The sequence below is a fragment of the Vombatus ursinus genome, unplaced genomic scaffold, assembly GCF_900497805.2.
Source record: "Vombatus ursinus unplaced genomic scaffold, bare-nosed wombat genome assembly UNPS02014945.1, whole genome shotgun sequence".
Taxonomy (NCBI): Eukaryota; Metazoa; Chordata; class Mammalia; order Diprotodontia; family Vombatidae; genus Vombatus; species Vombatus ursinus.
The window spans coordinates 25,062,579-25,080,947 of NW_020954723.1; the positions used below are offsets into that span (position 1 = coordinate 25,062,579).

Consider the following 18,369-nt stretch of genomic DNA (forward strand, 5'->3'; position numbering starts at 1 on the left):
GCACTTCTCTGTAGCTATTTATTCTTTAAAATAAAAAAGCATTAGAGAATGGAGTTTAAGATATAGAGCAGGAAAATAGAAGGGACATAGAAATTATACCACAAAAGTTCTCCACTTTTGCTAGCTGTATTGTTTGATTTTAAACTGAACACCTGGTGAATGACTGTGCAATTTTCATTACTTGATACCCGATACCTATAACGTATTTGCTTTTATTGAAATCTCTTAGAGAACAAAAGGAAATGTTTGTTTAATGGCAGTAGAAGCCAAGAAGGCATTTCAGAAGCCAGAATGAGCTGAAAACATGACTGATAGCTGATGAAGAGTGGGTGTGTACACTAGTTTTCCTTCTTTCCATCCAAGTACCCCCAGGCTAATTAGAAAATGCTTGTTGGATGGATGAATGGAAGAAGCCCAGTGGCTTTATTCTAAACATATTTTCTGAGAGGAGAAAAGTGACTCAGTTTGATCATTTTGGGAGTTACTGACAAAGGCCTAAGTTGATGAAAAAGCAGGCATAATATAAACCTAATAGGCTCTGAAAATGGAATTTCTGCTTTTAGCTGTTTCGGAGATTGAAGTTGAAAGAAAAAGGGAGTCAGGAACAATAAGAGAGTGAAGAAACAGGCTAGGGGTGGGGAGGGGAGGAGGAGAAGTTAGATGTTCAACTTCTCTTGTTACAGATCTTTCCAAGCAGCTAATAGATTTCAGTTGTAGATTGCCTAAGCAGAAATTTTCTTTGTAAAGATGAAATGCTGGCCCTTATTCATGATTACATAATAGAAATCCATGAGATCATAGATTTCCTGGTTTGATCTATGATTGTCAATCTCCGGATAAGGGTTTAGATACCTCAGAATACCTCCACTTATCAAGGGTGACATGAAATTCTTAAATTCAAAAACAAAATTTCCTTTAATTCACTTCAATTTTTAAAATATGCAGAAACCATGTTGTGCATAAATTTTAGGTTGGGAATATTAAAAAACTAATATTAAATATAAAAAAGTCGAGTGTCAAACTTCAAAAAAGGTTGAAAAATCAGTGGCTTGGACTCAAAGTATAGATTATAATAATAACTTTAGTAGAAAGAAAAGAGATCTATGGAGCAGAAAATATGGAATTAGAATTCAAATCATAACCCATAACCTTGATTCTCACAGGAGAGAAATATAAAAAGCAATTTATACATTAAACCAGAATCAGGTGCTGTGACAGTGTATTACTAGAATAAATGTGTAAATGATCAGAATGGAATCTTTAAATCTTAAATAAGAAATCTTACTTTCATCAACTTTACTAGAAGTAAAGATTACCAGTAATAGGCCACATTCTCCTTTAGAGACTGAATAAATGACACACGGAATCTTGCAGTGGGACAGCTGGGTGGTACAGCAGATAGAGAGTCAAGCCTGGAGTCAGGAAGACTCATTTTCATGAGTTCAAATCTAGCCTTCGATACTGGTTGTATGACCTTGGGCAAGTCACTTATCCCTGTTTGCCTCAGTTTCCTCATCTGTAAAATGAGCTGGAGAAGAAAATGGCAAAACACTCCAGTATCTTTGCAAAGAAAACCCCAAATAGGATCACGAAAAGTCAGACCCCACTAAAAACAACTGAAAAACAAACAAAAAATCTTGCTGCAAACTAGCTATTAACACCTCACTTGAAAAACTCTGTGGGTCCTTTGATACTTGTTTATCGTATTCAGTCCTACCAATAAGAAAAATTACTACTAAGTTCCCAGGTAGAAAAGATTACATTATTCCAAAGACAATGACAAAGTTTTAACCCCAGGTTTCAAGAACACAAACTCAGCATCCTAGCTTTTTTTCAGATCTGTGTTCTACATGTCAAAAGAGATATTCCTGGTATCATCAAGATTCCTTTCAAACAATATTTTATGATTCTATGATCCATCTTATGCTATATCTTTCCGGAACTCTAATTATAGCAAAACGACCCTATGTAATATCACTCCAGGGTTTCAGGCGCATTTTCATGCAGTCAAGCATTTATTAGCTGCCTACTCTGTGCCCAGGCACTGTGCTGTATGCTCAGGAAAAAGATACAAAAAAGGAAACCATCCCTACCCCTTATAGAATGTAAGCAAATACAGAAACAATGAATGCAAAATAAATATTGCCGAGAATATTAACAAGTTATTTTAAAAACATTGTCTTTTGCCTCCTGGAAGAACAAGAGGGAACTTTTAGTCAGTGATGAATTGTGGCAGTGTGAATCATGGGAAGTGGGCCTGACAGGAGTCCAGGAACTATGACTTTGTCAGCTTTCTGCACATTAATAAATCTGCGTCTATTTACCCATCTGTAAAGTAATACCGTCCCTGACTGCTGGTGAAAATGAAATGAAATATGTAAAAGTGCTTTGGGAATTATAAAAGTATGTGCAAAGGGAGATGCTGTTATGCTCAACACAGGTGGTATCTGATTCCAGGTCAATAAAGTGTGATGGCCCGATTTTAAAAGTCATCAAAACTCAGTCGAGAGGGATAGTGTCCCCAACTTTACCAGTGAAAAATTAAAGATTGTTCTCTACTAACCCACAAGGAGGCCAATTTTAAAATTCATTTGGGATCATAAAAAGAAGCAGTAAAAGTTATTGCCAGAATGTCAAATACAACTTTACTTGACCCAGGAAGAAAGGAGGATGGTAGCAGAGGCAACTTCCAATTAAAAACAAAAGAGGAAACAATTTAAGCTTCCTTTCCCTTTCAGAATCAGCCGTCATCATGAAAAGGTACAAAGGCCTTCACCTGCCCTTGTCCAGCTTGCTCTGCCAGTTAGTAGAATCTGAGAAGCATAAGCTATGCTCCTTCCTCCAGCCACACCTTGGGTACCAAAGGCAGGGCTTCTATTATGGACGTGCTTTTTCTGCACAGCTATAAACAACAAGGTGAACTGCTAACCATATATATCTTTGTCCCTACAATTTGCTGAAGGTCTCTTTTCCATCTAGATCTTGAAGAGAGAATGGCCACGTCCCTGATTGCAACCTTTTCCATATTAGTTTCCTGTGTCTGCGGCAATATCTTCCACAGACACCAGACTTGGTTTGAAGGTGTCTTCTTGTCCTCGATGTGTCCCATCAACGTTAGCATGAACACCATGTATGGTATCATGTTTGACGCAGGGAGCACTGGAACTCGAATTCACGTTTACACCTTTGTGCAGAAGATGCCAGGTGAGTGTAGCTACTGTCTGCTGAAAGATTCTATCAATCTAGATTGCCAGGAATTTAAATTAAGGTGTGAATGAGACTTAATTATTTCTTATGGCTACTGCAGGATGATGTCTTCAGGGAATGTTTTAGACGATAGCCCTACATCTAGTGCTAATTCATTGTGATATTCAGAGGATGAAAGCTGGACTACCTGAATCTGAAACATGTCCAGAAAGCCCAGTTATAATCTAGTGGTCCCTTCATTGGAAGTGTATTATACTCAAGGGTTCATAATGCTTTGTTTTAAAGCTTAGGGATATCTTTTGAGTTGTCACAGTATTACTGTACTACCACCCTTAGGGAAGTAGGTCATACTGTTACATTGAAATGAGTGTCTACTGCTTAAAGATAGAAACAGAAGCTGGAGAAGCAATTTGAGGGAATAACAGGTTAGTCAGAGGCAGCAGTGGGTCGAGATGATTGTAAGAAGGGAGAGTCTCTGAAAATGGGTGGGAAGATGAGAATAAAAGGTGATCCAAAAACTGAACTCAAGGAGGCATTCATGTCTTTTAGGATCAACCATCTCTCTCCTAATTTGTGTTTTTATAGACCATCTTCCAACGTTGGAAGGGGAAGTGTTTGATTCAGTGAAGCCAGGTCTTTCTGCCTTTGCAGATCAACCAAAGCAGGTGAGGCCTTTTTCCTGTGATATGCGGAGTCTGAATACTTCCCAGCTTTACAACCACCACTGCTGCTTTAATATTTCCTGCTATTCATTGATGAGATTGGGTCCCACATAGACTTGGTTTTCATTTCTCAATTAAGCTGTTAGGACATTATTTCCCCACTGCAAATTCCATAGGATTTAGGCAGGGTTTACATGAGAGGCTAGGGGAAAAAAAAGTCCTCTGGAAGTCAAAACTGTTTCCTATATTACTACTGTTTGATATATTAAGATTAAAGTCATTGATTTAATTTTAGTAGCTAAAACTAGCTATGCTTATCAAAGACATAAAGACATGTTTAAACATGGATTACCATGCAACCTAAAGTAAATGAAATTCAACTGAATCAACAAATGTTAGAGCTTGAAGAGCCCACGAAGACCACCTCATCCAACTCTTTCATTTTATGAATGAGGAAATTAAAGGCCAGAGAAGTGAAACCACTTACCCCCAGTCACTGTGCTGGTTAATGGTAGAGCCAGGGGGAGAATTCAGATCTGCTGACTGTCTGCTCTCATCCAGTGTTGACTCATTGATCTGCCTGAACCATGGAAGGTAGGAAGGAGCCTGGAGGGAGAGGGGTTGCGAGAATGGAGAAGTTCACATTGGTTATATTTTCATATTTGGAGGCAGGGACACACAAGTGTCAGGGTCTGTACTGAAATCCAGTACGGCAAGGCAAGAGTCAAAGTTTTAGAAGCAGAAATAAGCATATCTAAGTAGCGTCCAAATTCTATGTAAAGCAAAATCTGATATTAAAGATCTTTGAGTTTGGAGAAGTCATATCCCAGATGACAAGCTTAGGGAAGAAGTACAGTTTGCATGGTTCGGTTGAAACAACACTGGACTCAGGTCCCTGTTTCAGCTCTACCACTCTTTTATCTCCATGACTTAACCTCTCTGGTCTGCAGTTTCATCATCTGTAAAACAGAAGAATGGACCAGAATGGATTTATTTCTTAAGCCCCTCCCTTTGCGGTTCTAAGTAAGAGGGGGCTACTTTTTCTAGTTCACTGTTGTCAATAAGAGGTAGCCAGAGTCAAAGGAGGGTATTTGGGAAAAATGTGTGGACCAGCAATGCTGAACTGGAGAAGGTGCCAGAAAATTAGGAGGTATTGAAAGCCACCATGTCAGAAGTTGTCTTAGCAGCGGAAAAACAGATTCATGTTGTTGCTAAGAATAACAAAAGTAATGATGGTGATGGAGGTTGGTAGCCTCCAAATTCTATGCAAAGCAAAATCTGGAGGTATAGCATCCTGGCAGAATAGAAGAATTACTTTATTCTTTTTTTGTGTTCTTCCTCTCAAAATGGTCCCAGTTCTACATTTTGTTCTACTTCTTTAACCTGTGTTCTCAAACCAGAGCCATGTTAGTGCCCCAACTCTAGTGCCTAGAGAAGAAGCCAATCCCAGCCAATGGATCTGTACATTCCAGTGACTGAGTTTCTCTTTTGCAGGGTGCTGAGACTGTTCAAAGACTCTTAGAAATAGCCAAAGACGCAATCCCCCAGAGTCACTGGAAAAGGACCCCGGTGGTGTTAAAAGCTACCGCAGGACTTCGGCTTCTGCCTGATCACAAAGCCCAGGCTCTGCTCTTGGAAGTAATTTCTGAAACCCTTTTTTTCTTGAGCAATTGTTTTCCCTCCATGTTAATGTTTTCCTTATTGTTTTTCACTCATTTAAAGTGAAGTTGTTGCCCTTTTTACAATACCTTTGCAAACAAACTTGACAATCTTTCCAATGTCCAATTCTGTAATTGTTAATATTACTTAATACTTCAGGAATCTCTAAATTTATTACTGTGAGCACTCACTCCTCCAGTGGTACAGACTGCAGTACCCCTATAGATTAATCAATGATCTACCAGGAGTGGGGAACCTGCGGCCTCGAGGCCACATGTGGCCTTCTAGGTCCTTGGGTGTGGCCTTTTGACTGAGTTCAAGTTTTACAGAACAAATCCTTTTATTAAGGGGATTTGTTCTGTGAAGTTTGGATTTAATCAAAGGGCCTCCAAACAGTACAGTGTGTCTCAGATTATAAAGAACCTTCATGAAATGGTCCTTTTTTTTTTTTTTTCACTCAAGAAGATGGTATTTGTTTATCTAGCTCCTTCTCCTGGGGAGAATAAGTCTTATTCAATTTAGTCCCTTGGAAAAAGGAAGGGGGTTGTTTTCTGAGCCTATTAATAATACACATGATAAGGGAATTGGCTTAACTGGTTCAGGAAATCCAAATTTCTGTCCTCCTAGGTAAGGGAGCTCTTCAAAAAATCACCTTTCCTGGTCCCAGAAGACAGTGTTAGCATCATGGATGGATCCTATGAAGGTGTGGAGAAGTGTGGGTGCATATTCTAGGAAAAGAGAGACATGGATAGAGAAAAGAATATAATTGGAGAGAAGCATGATAGAGTTTTAATAGAGGAAGAAATTAGTTAATTGGAAAAACGAAGGAAAAAATGGACTATAGGGAAGAAGAAATTGGGGAGAGTGGGAGGTGAAATATGTGGTTAGGAAATTAAAATTGGCATAGAAGGGGCAATGATGGGGGAAGGGAGAAAATCAAATGTATTCTAGATTCTAGTAATTTTGTTTTGTTTTAGGAATATTAGCCTGGGTTACTGTGAATTTTCTAACAGGTAAGTAAGTTCCACAATTCGCCTTAAGTTCCCCCCCTTGGTTCCCACCAATCTGGTAGCAGGTTAGAACTATTTCCTTTGTCTCATCAGGATTTGCAGTTCACAGATATGTATCTTCCTTGGGTCAGTGATGGTTTTGGCAAGAAAAGCCTTTTTCCCTTTTACTACTTTCTGTCTCCATCATGCACTAAAATATAGATTATTTTTCCATCATGCTTCCAAGGTTCCATGTTTCCTTCTGAAATCAAGACAGCAGGTTTTAGTATCAAGAAGAGAAAGTTCATTAGTTAATTAACTGCACTTGTCAGATAGAGAAGGCAGGAAGGAAGATGCAAGCAGTTTTGGGGATCAGCTGGAATTAGTTGTTCAGAGTACGTTGTCATCTGCAGGTCAACTGCACGGTCAAAACCCAACAACTGTTGGGACTCTGGACTTGGGAGGGGCTTCCACCCAAATTACATTCCTGCCCCAATTTAAGGTGAGTAGTTTTTATTATGGCTCTTTGTTATTACCATTTATAGATTTGCTTTGGGACCAAGTAGGCAAAGGCCCATTCTTAGCAGTTTAGCTTTCAGGTATCCCTAAATCAGAAGAATGTGAGTCCCTGGAGGAACTGATTGAGTTAGACCTAGCTGCTAGATGAGCTTGCCATAATCACTGTCCCTTTTCAGTACATTTAGCTGTTCTGGTCCCTTCATCATAGAATACACTGTTTTAGGCTATTGCTGCCATCTGATTGGAGGGAGAGAGTTAGTGACCCTATGTAGTCAATATTGAACAATGATTTTTTTTTCACTTTTTTGATTTACAGAAAACCCTGGAACAAACCCCCAGTGACTATCTCACATCCTTTGAGATGTTCAACAGCACATATGAGCTCTACACACATAGGTGAAGAAGGTGACAGGGTAGAATAGTTATATGTATCTCACATTTGTATAATGTCCTTAAATTTTCAAAATGTTTTCATATCTGTTATTTCATTTGATCAACTTCAAGAAATATGTTGGTTGGGTTTTTTCTTTCTTCCTTCCGTCCTTGCTTAATGTATTGTGAGATGTTTATTATAGCCTATGAGCTATAATTCAAGATGCTTCTTAGCAAAACCAGAAGGTCATAAAAGGATGACTATTTCTTGTCCTCACAAATGCATAAGACTTTGTTTATCTGGAAAGAAATAAAGTTCTTGGAGAATGATCTTTTCAATATGTATAGCCCTATAGTATAAGCTGGCCATCCATTAAAGCATTCAACTTGGTTAAGAAACTAGAATTAGAGTACATAGTAAGGTAAGAGCTAAAATGACAAATAAAAATTTTCTGAGTGATAAATGAGATTCGAAGAATCGTTATCATCATCTTTTGGCTGGTTTATGAATGGTATGTTTTAAGACGAAAAAAGAAAATAAAAGTTCTTGCTGCATATCCCTAAATAAGAATCATGCCAGAACTCTCATACTATGTCACCATCACTGGCTTATTGTCCAGAAATGATTAATTGGCCACAGAAACTAAACCTCTCTCTTTTTCCAAAAGGAAAGAGCCAGAAAATATGTTGACAGGGAAGAGTACCATCATTCTTTTTGCTATATGGTTTTAGGGAAAACAGATAGTTCAAAGGAATTCTATATAGAGAGAGACAAATACAGAGATGTAATTGGCAACTTTTGTTTTCATTTCTTTGGCAGTTACTTAGGATTTGGACTAAAAGCTGCTAGACTTGCAACCCTGGGAGCCCTGGACACAGAAGGTTTGATTTGATCTCATTGCTATATTGGGGATGGTTAGAATGATACATGTTTAACTTCCTTGGTATCGGCTCTCCCCTTTCTTAGCGATCATCTGTCCCAAATGGATAGTGTTGGGTCGGCATTTGGAAGTGTATGCAGAATACTGTGTACTATTGCCCTGACTAATTAATGCTGTTTCACAATAGTCATTAATATAACCAGTCATGCTGTCTTAAAGTCCTGGTTTAATACTGTTTAACTGATTGCCCAAGATAAAAATCAGATGAGTGGTGATTGTGCAACATGGCTTTGCTTAATATCATGGTTTGATAGAAATAATTAACAACAATAGGTGGGGGTTTATTACCTGTACGTAGTGAAACTAGGGGTTGGTTTGGGATGGAAAATAATCATAAATACAGGTAGGAAGAGTTGGGAGAATGAGCGGTGCTTTGTATCTGGGATTCAACAAGGTTTTTAGAAGGGAAAGAATAAGCATTTATATAGCACCTACTGTGTGCCAGACACTTTAAGTGCTTTACAATTATTAGCTCATTGGATCCTCACAACAACCCTATGTGAGGTAGGTGCTGTTATTATCCCCATTTTGCAGTTGGAGAAACAGAGGGAGATACAGGTTAAGTGACTTACTCACAGTTACATTGTTGTTTGTCCTTTGCTCTCCAAGAAGACCAAAATGACATCACGATGTGAGATCAGTGTACAGTGTGTCCAGCTGTGGCTGACCATACCCTTACAAGCTCAGAAGGCTCTACCACAGGTTGGACACAAATAGCAAAATGTTACGGGGGATGCCTTTTGACTCTAGCATAAATTGGATTTAAGTGAGGCAGAGTTGCATGAAATCATCAGCTCCAGGGCCCCATAGTTAATAAGTATCTAAGGCCAGATTTGAACTTAGATCTTCTTGCTTCCATGCCCTGTATTCTACCCACTGCACCACCAGCTGCCACAGTCCTTTATTAATTTAACTAAGAAATGCTTAGTTCCCTTAGAGTGTCCTGAAGGACTCAGCCATACTAAATCTGATTCTCTTGAAATAGGACTTACCTTGCAACCATTTTTTTGTTAAATTTAATGGCCATTCACCCTCCCACTGTCTCACTCCTGACTCCTTCGGTTTCCTTTTAGCCGTTGACGGACAGACATTCCGAAGTTCCTGTCTACCCAAGTGGTTGGAGGCAGAATGGGATTTTGGGGGAGTGAAATATCGCTATGGTGGCAGAAAGGAAGGTGAGCATGGTTTTTGTGTTAGGCTGTTTATTCCAGAAGCCCTCCGGGACTTGTATTTGTCTTTCCTGTAAGAACCAATCTCCTGTCCTATAGAGAGAAGTGTCAAACTGCAGGACCTCACTTTAGACACATCTTGGTGTCTCTCTTGGTGTGCATACTGGCAGCCTCGGTGAATAAAGGTATTGCCATTGTGTGGCCCGTTCTATTTCTAGGGCCAAGTGTTGTATAGTGTCATTGTAAGGTCTCTGGTACTCAGCAAAGTGAAACCTCACTGTTACCTCTTGAGGCAGTCATTGCTGAACTACATAAATTGTGGTCACATGTCAGATTGAAAGTGTAGGAAGGATGATTCATATTAAGTGTTTTCTTAGAGCAGGGCCTTAGAGTTAATTGAATACCTGGAACAAGCAACAGTCAAGTCCTTGGATCTATCAAACAAGATTTACGTATCTTCTAGTTTTAAGGGTGACAAAATTCACTGGAGAACTACTCTGAGTACTTAAGCACAAACACTATGAAATATGGTTCTAGAAACAGCAGCTGTAATTTAGTCATGTCTGTTCTGTAGTTCTGGATTATGGAACAAGGACGTACAATAATGAACCTTTCTTTGGAAGGCAGCTACAAAATCCCTTTGTGCTCTCGTACCTTACACTCTGCTGTGACAAAATGGGACTATTTACTGTTCTCCCAAACAAAGCCCACACTTTACTGCCTCTATGTCTTTGCTATTACTTTTCCCCTTGGCATTGCTTCCACCTAATTAGCCTCTAAGACCAAGTTCAAATGCCACCAGCTTCTAGAGGCCTTTCCTGATTCCTCCTCCTTCATGCCTGTCTTAAAGTACTTTCCTATTCTGCCTTGTAGTTATTTGCATATGTCTCTTCCTCCTTACTGGATTATAAATTCGTTGAGAGCAGGAACTACTTTCCTCATCTTTTTATCCTCCAAGCACACTGCCTTGAACACAGACACTGAACAGACCGACGGATGTTGAATTGGCCTTTGGCTGTCTGTCCTCATCGCTCTCGTCCTCCACCTTCCTTCTGCTTCCACTTGACTGCTTCCTCCCCATCAGCTCCTGCACATCTCTTTACACTAAAGTCCCTTGTTCATCTCTCTAAGCTTACTCCTATGTATCTTTATCCTGGCAGGGGAGGCAGGGTTTGAGGCTTGCTACTCTGAAGTGCTTCAGGTGGTTCGAGGAAAACTTCACCAGCCAGATGAGATCCGCAAAAGCTCCTTCTACGCGTTCTCTTATTATTACGATAGAGCTGTTGACACAGACATGATTGGTAAGTCCGCTCAAAATATCAGCCCTGAGAGAAAATTATGGGGAGGCAAGGAGAAAGAGAAAGAACTTCTTCCCAGTGCTTTTGTCCAGGTGTGCATGTTTGATTATTCTCACGCTGATCACTCAACTAAGCACGGGAGCATGATCTGAAGAACTTCAGGCACCTCACAGGAGCCTCCACCTATATGAGAAGTCTCTTTGTTCTCAATTACGTTTCTCTTCCATTTCAGATTATGAAAAGGGAGGCGTCTTAAAAGTGAAAGACTTTGAAAAAAAAGCCAGGGAAGGTAAGTGTCATCATAAGACACCTTAAACAAACCTTGGAGAAAAGACAAACCCTAGTTCCTAAATATTAGAGAGCATTTCAGCTCTTTTTTCTCCAGAAGACTGCTTTCCTCTTTGTATATGGGTTTTTTCAAACGCTTATGAGATTGTTTATAAGCCGTAAGGAAATCTGGGGAAACATGTGATTGTGCAGAAGAAAAACATGTTTAGTTATCTGTGCTTCCTTGAGCAAATTACTTAACCCCTTTCCTTCATCTGTGGCAGGGAAAGAACTGAGCTGCAAGGTCCCTTCTAGCTCTAAAATGTTGAATCTACAATATACTAAAAAAAAAAACCCTTAATATTTCTTGTGAGGAATGTCAGTGTTGTTATTAAGTACCACCGTGCTTGATACTAAACATAGAACTTGTTACACCAGGGTCCTTCATAACAGCTAAAAATATCCATGCTCTTTTCAAATGGTTCCAAAATAGAACCATTAAGAAGTTGCCTGGTTGTTTCCTCCGGAGGCCAGCCAGCATTAGTAACAAACGAGGAACGTAGAACTCAGTCTCTAGAATGCATCATTCAGAGGGTACTTAGCAATCAAAATAGGATCCGCAGTGGATAGGATGTAGCTGTGTGATTAACAGCAGATAGTCCTGGTTCACTGAGATGTCACAGGTTTGCTCAGTCAATCAGGATAGAATTCTAGCGGAGCAGGAAGAGACTCTAGCTTCAGTGAATTTAGATTTTATATGTGAGGGAAAAGGGGAAAGATTGGGGGAGGGAGGTGACCCTCTGAATGTAGGTTTTATGGAATATGTAGAACTCCCATCTTTGCTTTAATTTCAAGTGAAGCATTAAGAAATTTAATTAAGAGTGCTTTTTTAAATGCAATAAAATGTACCCTTGCAGTGTTAAAGAGAACTTAAATTTCCTATTTTATTAACTAGTCAAGTAATATTAATTGATGAAGTAACATTAATAGCCGCCTTTTTTTTGCTAGTGTGTGATAACTTAGAAAATTTTACCTCGGGCAGTCCATTCCTGTGTATGGATCTCAGTTACATAACAGCCTTATTAAAGGATGGCTTTGGGTTCATGGACAGCACTATCTTACAGGTGAGAGAGACGATGCAATAAACCCAGCCTGTTCCCCAAACCAACTCCAGTTTCTTTTGGGTAGTGACGGTGAAAGACCTATAGAGAGAATTAGGGAGGCAAAAACCCTTTCTGGTAGTCAGAGCTGGCCATAGATAAACTATGCAGCGGGCTAAAGGTTGTCTTCCAGGTTCTTAGTCTCCCCTTTGCTGCCCCCTTCCCTCCCATGAATGCCCTGCCCCCAATTGCCAACTCACTAATAATGCCATATCTATCACGTCATGGAATAAAGTAATATAATTATTCATACTAAAGTGCTAGTGACTTAGTGTGTTTCCCTTTAAGGAATTAGTTGCATTTGATATGCTTAACACAAAGAAATTTAAGACTCAAATTAACCTAAATTCTTTAATGGTGAAATTTCAGGCGTCTGTAAGGATATTTTGGAGGAGGGATCCCCTCCTGGACTCTTTAAATCATGTCATATAAGTAACAACAAGAGCATATGACCGGTTCTCCAGTAATAATGTTATGATGGGCAGTAGCATTTGAGCCCAACTACACATACATCAGATCTTTCTACTTTAACCCATGACTCTCTCCATAAAGATAGAGACAGCTATGGCATAGTAGAGTTAGAAAACCCAGGTTTGAGTTCCAGTGAGTAACTTTTCAGCCACAGCGTCTGAGGAAGATCGTCTACTAAGGGGTTTAAATTTGCATCATTATAGGAAGTACCCATGCTGATGAAATAACAGACTTTAAACTATTCAACTATTAATAACTAATATGTTAATTATGTTCAAATGTAAGAACATAGTATTAACATTAATGGATCATTACTATTAAGAACTTTATCCATTCCTACCTGTGCTAGGTTCCATTTTTCTTTACAAATTATACTGTGGGCAGAATTTAGACTGAGTACAACAAATACTCATTCCCAAGAGTATAAATCCAAGCCAATTGTAGATAATCCCATTTCAGGATGACTGGAGGGGCTGGTTGGTTTTAGGACCTCTCTGGAGTTTCAGGGCTAGTCCAGGTTTGCCTTTTATGGATTCCAAACAGAATCAGAGCCCTGCCTTTACTAAGAAGTGAATCCAAACCCTAGGACAGCCTCAGGATTGATATAATAGTTGGATTTCATTAGCTGAGAATTAGCACTTTACTTAAATGTTAAATTTACCAGTTGAAAATGGAGGACAAATGCTTGGATTTTTTTTTTCTTCTTTCCATAGCTCACAAAGAAAGTGAATAACATAGAGACTGGCTGGGCCCTGGGTGCTACCTTTCATCTTCTACAGTCTCTAGACCTTTCCCACTGAGGCCCAAGTACTTCTCCAGGGACTACAAATGCCGATCAGTGACCTTTCCAGAATGAGGAGTGATGGCCCATTCACATTGCTGAATGAGTCTAGAACACCACGGACCAGAGCCAAGCAGCCAGCTCCATAAGGAGCTAGAGAAATTAGTAGATGGGATTTGACCTAGATCCTTATGATTTCTGTTTAATTAATTATACACATTTAATGTGAGCTGTCACCTGACCTTTCTGAATGTTTGGAGCCAGTACCAGAGTCTTAAGCATTTGAGCCTCTTTCCGTGTTGTGAAAAGCCACATCAGCCAAAAAGGGTAGATTAGGAATTTTACCCTTGGGTTGGGATTCCAGAAACAAACCCTACAAGTCAACTCTGCATCCCCAACAGTCTTCGGAGTCAAATTCTGGACAACCGTGTGGGACCAAAAAAACTAAAAGAAAACCCAACCTTTGGAATTCTCATCTTGTCTGAAAAGCCCCAGTTTTTCTGTATGTTAAAATGATTTATTTATAATCCCATAACACGTTCAATAACAGTTGGGATGTTTTTTGAATTTTTGTTTATTTTTGCTTGGGGGGGTAGGTGTGGAACCTTAGGCCTTTAAAAAAAAAATCTCATTACCAATGAATGGCTTCATATCTGAAATCATGTATGGTGCTGCCCATTATGACTCCGGTCAGTAACCTCCATCCAAGCAGAGTGCCTTGGGTTGGCCATTCTAAATCTTAGTGAGGAAAATGGGGAATTCCTGTGATAAAAGTCTCATGGGCAATCTCATGATTTTCTCCAATATGTGCAAAGTGCAATATTTAGGAACACAGAAATTGTCTTCCTTCTGACTGAGCCTATCCACCTGATTATTCATGGATGTTGATTGTTAATTCCTAAGAAAAACTTGGCAGTACACCAAGAATAGAGTGTTCTTTTGTCTCATCACATCTTTTAAGCTGGGGTACTTTCTTTGTTTTGTTTTTGTTTGTTTTTTGGGCAATGGGGGTTAAGTGACTTGCCCAGGGTCACAGAGCTAGTAAGTGTCAAGTGTTTGGTCCGAGCCTGGATTTGGATTCAGGTACTCCTGACTTCAGGGCCGGTGCTCTATCCGCTTCGCCACCTAGCTGCCCCTGGGGTACTTTTCTAAGGGGTATATTTGGTCCATCCAACCTATATTTTTTTATGCCAACAGCAGTCTTGAGGGACATACTTTCAGACATTATTGTCTGCCTTAAAGTTAATCTTAAAGATTAGGGATGCTCCGGTTTCTCTTAGTAAGCATTTATGGCTCTTATGATACACACATTGGAGTAAACCTTTTTAAAAATCTGCATTTTCTGTTTGGGGTAGGTAATGAGTCTCATAGTCTCTACTGTCTCAGCTCTAAAATTCTATGATTCTATATGCTTGTTACCTAAAGTTATCTCACAAAAGTTTTAAAAGATAGCACCCTATTCTAGTATTTCCATATGTGATGAACAAGCTTGTGTGTCCACCTCATTCACAGCATTTCATATTTTTATAAATTTTAATCATGTCTTCTCCCAGTCTTTTAGTCTTTCATGTGCCATTTATTTTGGTTGCTACTCTCTAGTTCCTCTACAGTTTTATCAGGTCTTTCTTGGATGGCAGCCAGCACTGCCTATAGCATTAGCGGGGTGGACGTCCTGTAGTTCTAACAGAAGAATAGGACAAGAAGTCTGTTGTTTTATTTTCAGTACCTTTTTTGATGATGCTCAACATTGTCTTGTTGGCTATAGCAATACATTGGGGTCAGCATTCTCAGGGAGCCATCTTTATGGTCTCCCAAGTCATTACAGCCCACTTATGGGTAGTAATCCACCGCTAAGACCTCTTGATTTTTTTGTGTGTTTGAACTGTTTATCCAAAAGTGCATTACCTTATACTTGTCCACATTAAACGCTATCAGCTACATCTCTGTCCACTAATGTCTTCAGGTATATTAACAATAGCTAACTTTTTAAGGTTAGCAAACTGCTTCTCATATATTATCTCATTTGATCTATAGTTGCTTCCTAGCTAAAAGAGCTTATCTTCTGCAAACTTAGAGATTACACTGTGCACTTCTCTGAATCACTTATAAAGATGCTAACACCAATACTATCACCCTCCCCTGCCACGCCTGCCCCCCCTTTCTCCATTTAGAAAAGTGCCCATTTTCTCTCTCTAATCCAATTTTCAAGTCAGAAAATCACTCCTAAATCCTAGAATGATTCGTTTACTTTAGTAGCTTTTGGCCTGGAGCTTTGTCTAAGTCTTTTTGAAAGATGACTCAAATCCACTGGTTCTCCTTTATGCATTGGTACTTGGTGTATCTTCAAGGGAATTTTGGTTGTTCAGTCAGTCATGTCTGACTCTTCATGACCTTGTGGACTGTACTCTTCGTGAGATTTTCTTGGCAAGGATACTGCAGTGGTTTGTCATTTCTTTCTCCAGTAGATTAAGGCAAGCAGGGGTTAAGTGACTTGCCCAAGGTTACACACCTAGCACGTGTCTGAGGCTGGATTTGAACTCAGTTCTTGACTCCAGGACCAGCACTCCATCCACTAAGCCATATAGCTGCCATTGATAAGGATAAGTAAGCAAATAAAGGGGAAGCCATGGTGCAATCTGTTAATCAGATTTAGCGTGACTTCTTTCTGCAGAAACCAAGTTGCCTTTCACCTCAATTCATTCTGTTCAGTGATCCATCTAATAGTCTACCCGTTCACCCAGGGTAGAAATGAGACTCACCGGTCTTCCTTATGTTCTCTCTAGCATCCTAATGAAAAGAAGTCACACTTTTAATCATCCAATACAATGGCAGAAGTCATCTGTAACAACAGATTATACATTTTGGCCAACAATTCCCCCATGTTCATTCTTGAGTTCTCAAAAATTCAGAATGATGCCACCAGATCCTAATGCTTTATACCTACATTGATTTTGTCATTTAGAACATGCTGAATCTAGTACCTTCAACCTGTTCATTTCAAAGGGCAATTTAGGAATAGTGATTTTCCTGATAACCTCAAAAAATTCAGTCTTTCATCCATCCTCATTCAGTAAGCATTTATCATACACCTACTGTGTACCACTGTTGTATCAAGAAAGGTGCTAAGGGAGATATAAAGGTAAGGGAGTCTCTGTCCTTAAGGAGCTTATATATAGAAGAGGTGATGAGATGTATATTAAAATAAATATAATGCAAATTAGAACATGAGTTGAGTGTGGGAATGAAAGAATCTTTTTTTTCATTCTATAGTGGTACACTTTTTAAGCCCTACAGTCATTAAGGGAGTCCCACTGATTCTTCAGCTGCTTTCTTCCATTGATATATTTAAACAATCCCTTTTTTATTGGTTTTGGAGCTCTTACAAAACTGTTCCCCAATCTCTTTTCTGGACCACCTAGTTTTCTGATTATACCAACTTTGTAGGTGGTCCATTTTCACACTGGCTCTTCCCTTTAAAAAAAAAAAGCCATTTTTGCTTGCAACAACTCTCAACTGGTTAATTTTTACCTTGGCACATTTACCTAGACCTCCTATAAAGTTTATTAGGCATATGGTTTTGTTTCATGCGTTACTAAAACACAACTAAAGCACCACTTTTCCAGGAATTTGTTCTTTTCTGTATCTCTCATAATGGGCTTTTGGATAAAAGTAAATTGGTTTCTTATCAGGACGTAGGCTGAAGATTTTAATTTAAACCCAATGAAAGGCTTTCCTATAAGATTGTTTTTGATGTTTCATCGTTCTTTCCGCAAAGGCTAAGCTCATCCACTGTTTTTCCCAGATATTGGTCATTTCAAAGAAAAATTTAGCACTGGCCAACATACCTTTCTCTTTTCTCTTAAAATCTTTTAATCAGACTATTTTACTATAACATGCAAGATGACTTGGAGAGACAAAAATGTAGTACTCTAAAAATTTGAAGTGATATGGCAACTTAATCCTTTGACTCTGAAAAGTCTTAGATACTATCGTTAGGTTTTAAAGTGATTACCTGAGTCTCTGCCATGGTCCCCCAAAACATCACCATCTTTCTGCCAGTCCTTAAATTAACCATTTAAGTGTCTTCAATCTACTAAAGGGTTAGTAGAAAAGTTTTCTAATTCTAAGGAATTAGATACTAATTGGGCCTTGCTTTGAATAGCACCCCCTAGGAAAAAGAGAACCACAAGGCTGTTATCAGTTGCCTCCATATAAATTCCTCAGTGATTTTAACCCTTGACTTGGGATCTAAGCCAGGATGAAAGCAGTTACCTGGATCTAGGGCTACAAAAGATGCATTTTTTTCATTCTTGCTATTCTCAGAGTTTAATCTCAGGAGTTTTGGACTATAATACTTCGACATGAGATGCTGAGGAAGTGTTGTACGTCAACATGAGTGTCACTTTTGCTGCTAATCATAATTTCCTTTTGACCTGGTTTCAGAGGTCCTTAAACCTGTGCAATGAGATTATTTATTGTTTTGATGTGGTTTCCCAGAGAGGGAACCATAAATAAAGCTGTAATCTGATGTGAAGTGATAACCAACATTAACAAGAACTGGCTTTCTCTTTAGAAAGTTCAGTGCAACCACAGCAAAATTTAAAGTAATTTATAATTTAATTTAAATGTTAACTTTCAAATTCCTAATTTTATTAAAAATGTCAACTGGATGTAAGTAGTTCTCAACTCAAGCTGAAATATGGTGTGAAAAACAGAAATACTGCCCTTAGCTAATGGTGATCAGGAAAAAAAAAGTTACTTGGGCAGCACTCTGGTGTCTATTTTAATAATAAAAGGCTATTTTCCACCAGTCTTCATTTGATTTTGATGTTTTTCTCTTCTTCTACTAATGCATCCTGCTCATAGCAAGTTAC

At 39.0% G+C, this 18,369-nt stretch overlaps 1 protein-coding gene across 4 annotated transcripts in view; it reads left to right on the forward strand.

Moving 5' to 3' along the window:
* ENTPD5 (ectonucleoside triphosphate diphosphohydrolase 5) overlaps positions 1–14,419 on the forward strand; it is a 34,282-nt gene extending 19,863 nt beyond the window's left edge. For all 4 annotated transcript variants that reach the window (XM_027844864.1, XM_027844861.1, XM_027844863.1 and 1 more), the window contains 13 exons: positions 2,980–3,204; positions 3,793–3,872; positions 5,364–5,507; positions 6,156–6,231; positions 6,506–6,541; positions 6,931–7,019; positions 7,353–7,432; positions 8,229–8,290; positions 9,423–9,524; positions 10,679–10,819; positions 11,049–11,105; positions 12,092–12,207; positions 13,428–14,419. In XM_027844864.1, coding sequence (XP_027700665.1) covers positions 2,994–3,204; positions 3,793–3,872; positions 5,364–5,507; positions 6,156–6,231; positions 6,506–6,541; positions 6,931–7,019; positions 7,353–7,432; positions 8,229–8,290; positions 9,423–9,524; positions 10,679–10,819; positions 11,049–11,105; positions 12,092–12,207; positions 13,428–13,514 — 1,281 coding nt within the window. In that variant the 5' untranslated portion in view covers positions 2,980–2,993 and the 3' untranslated portion in view covers positions 13,515–14,419. The remainder of the gene's footprint in view (positions 1–2,979; positions 3,205–3,792; positions 3,873–5,363; positions 5,508–6,155; positions 6,232–6,505; positions 6,542–6,930; positions 7,020–7,352; positions 7,433–8,228; positions 8,291–9,422; positions 9,525–10,678; positions 10,820–11,048; positions 11,106–12,091; positions 12,208–13,427) is intronic.
* The last annotated feature ends 3,950 nt before the right edge of the window (positions 14,420–18,369 follow it).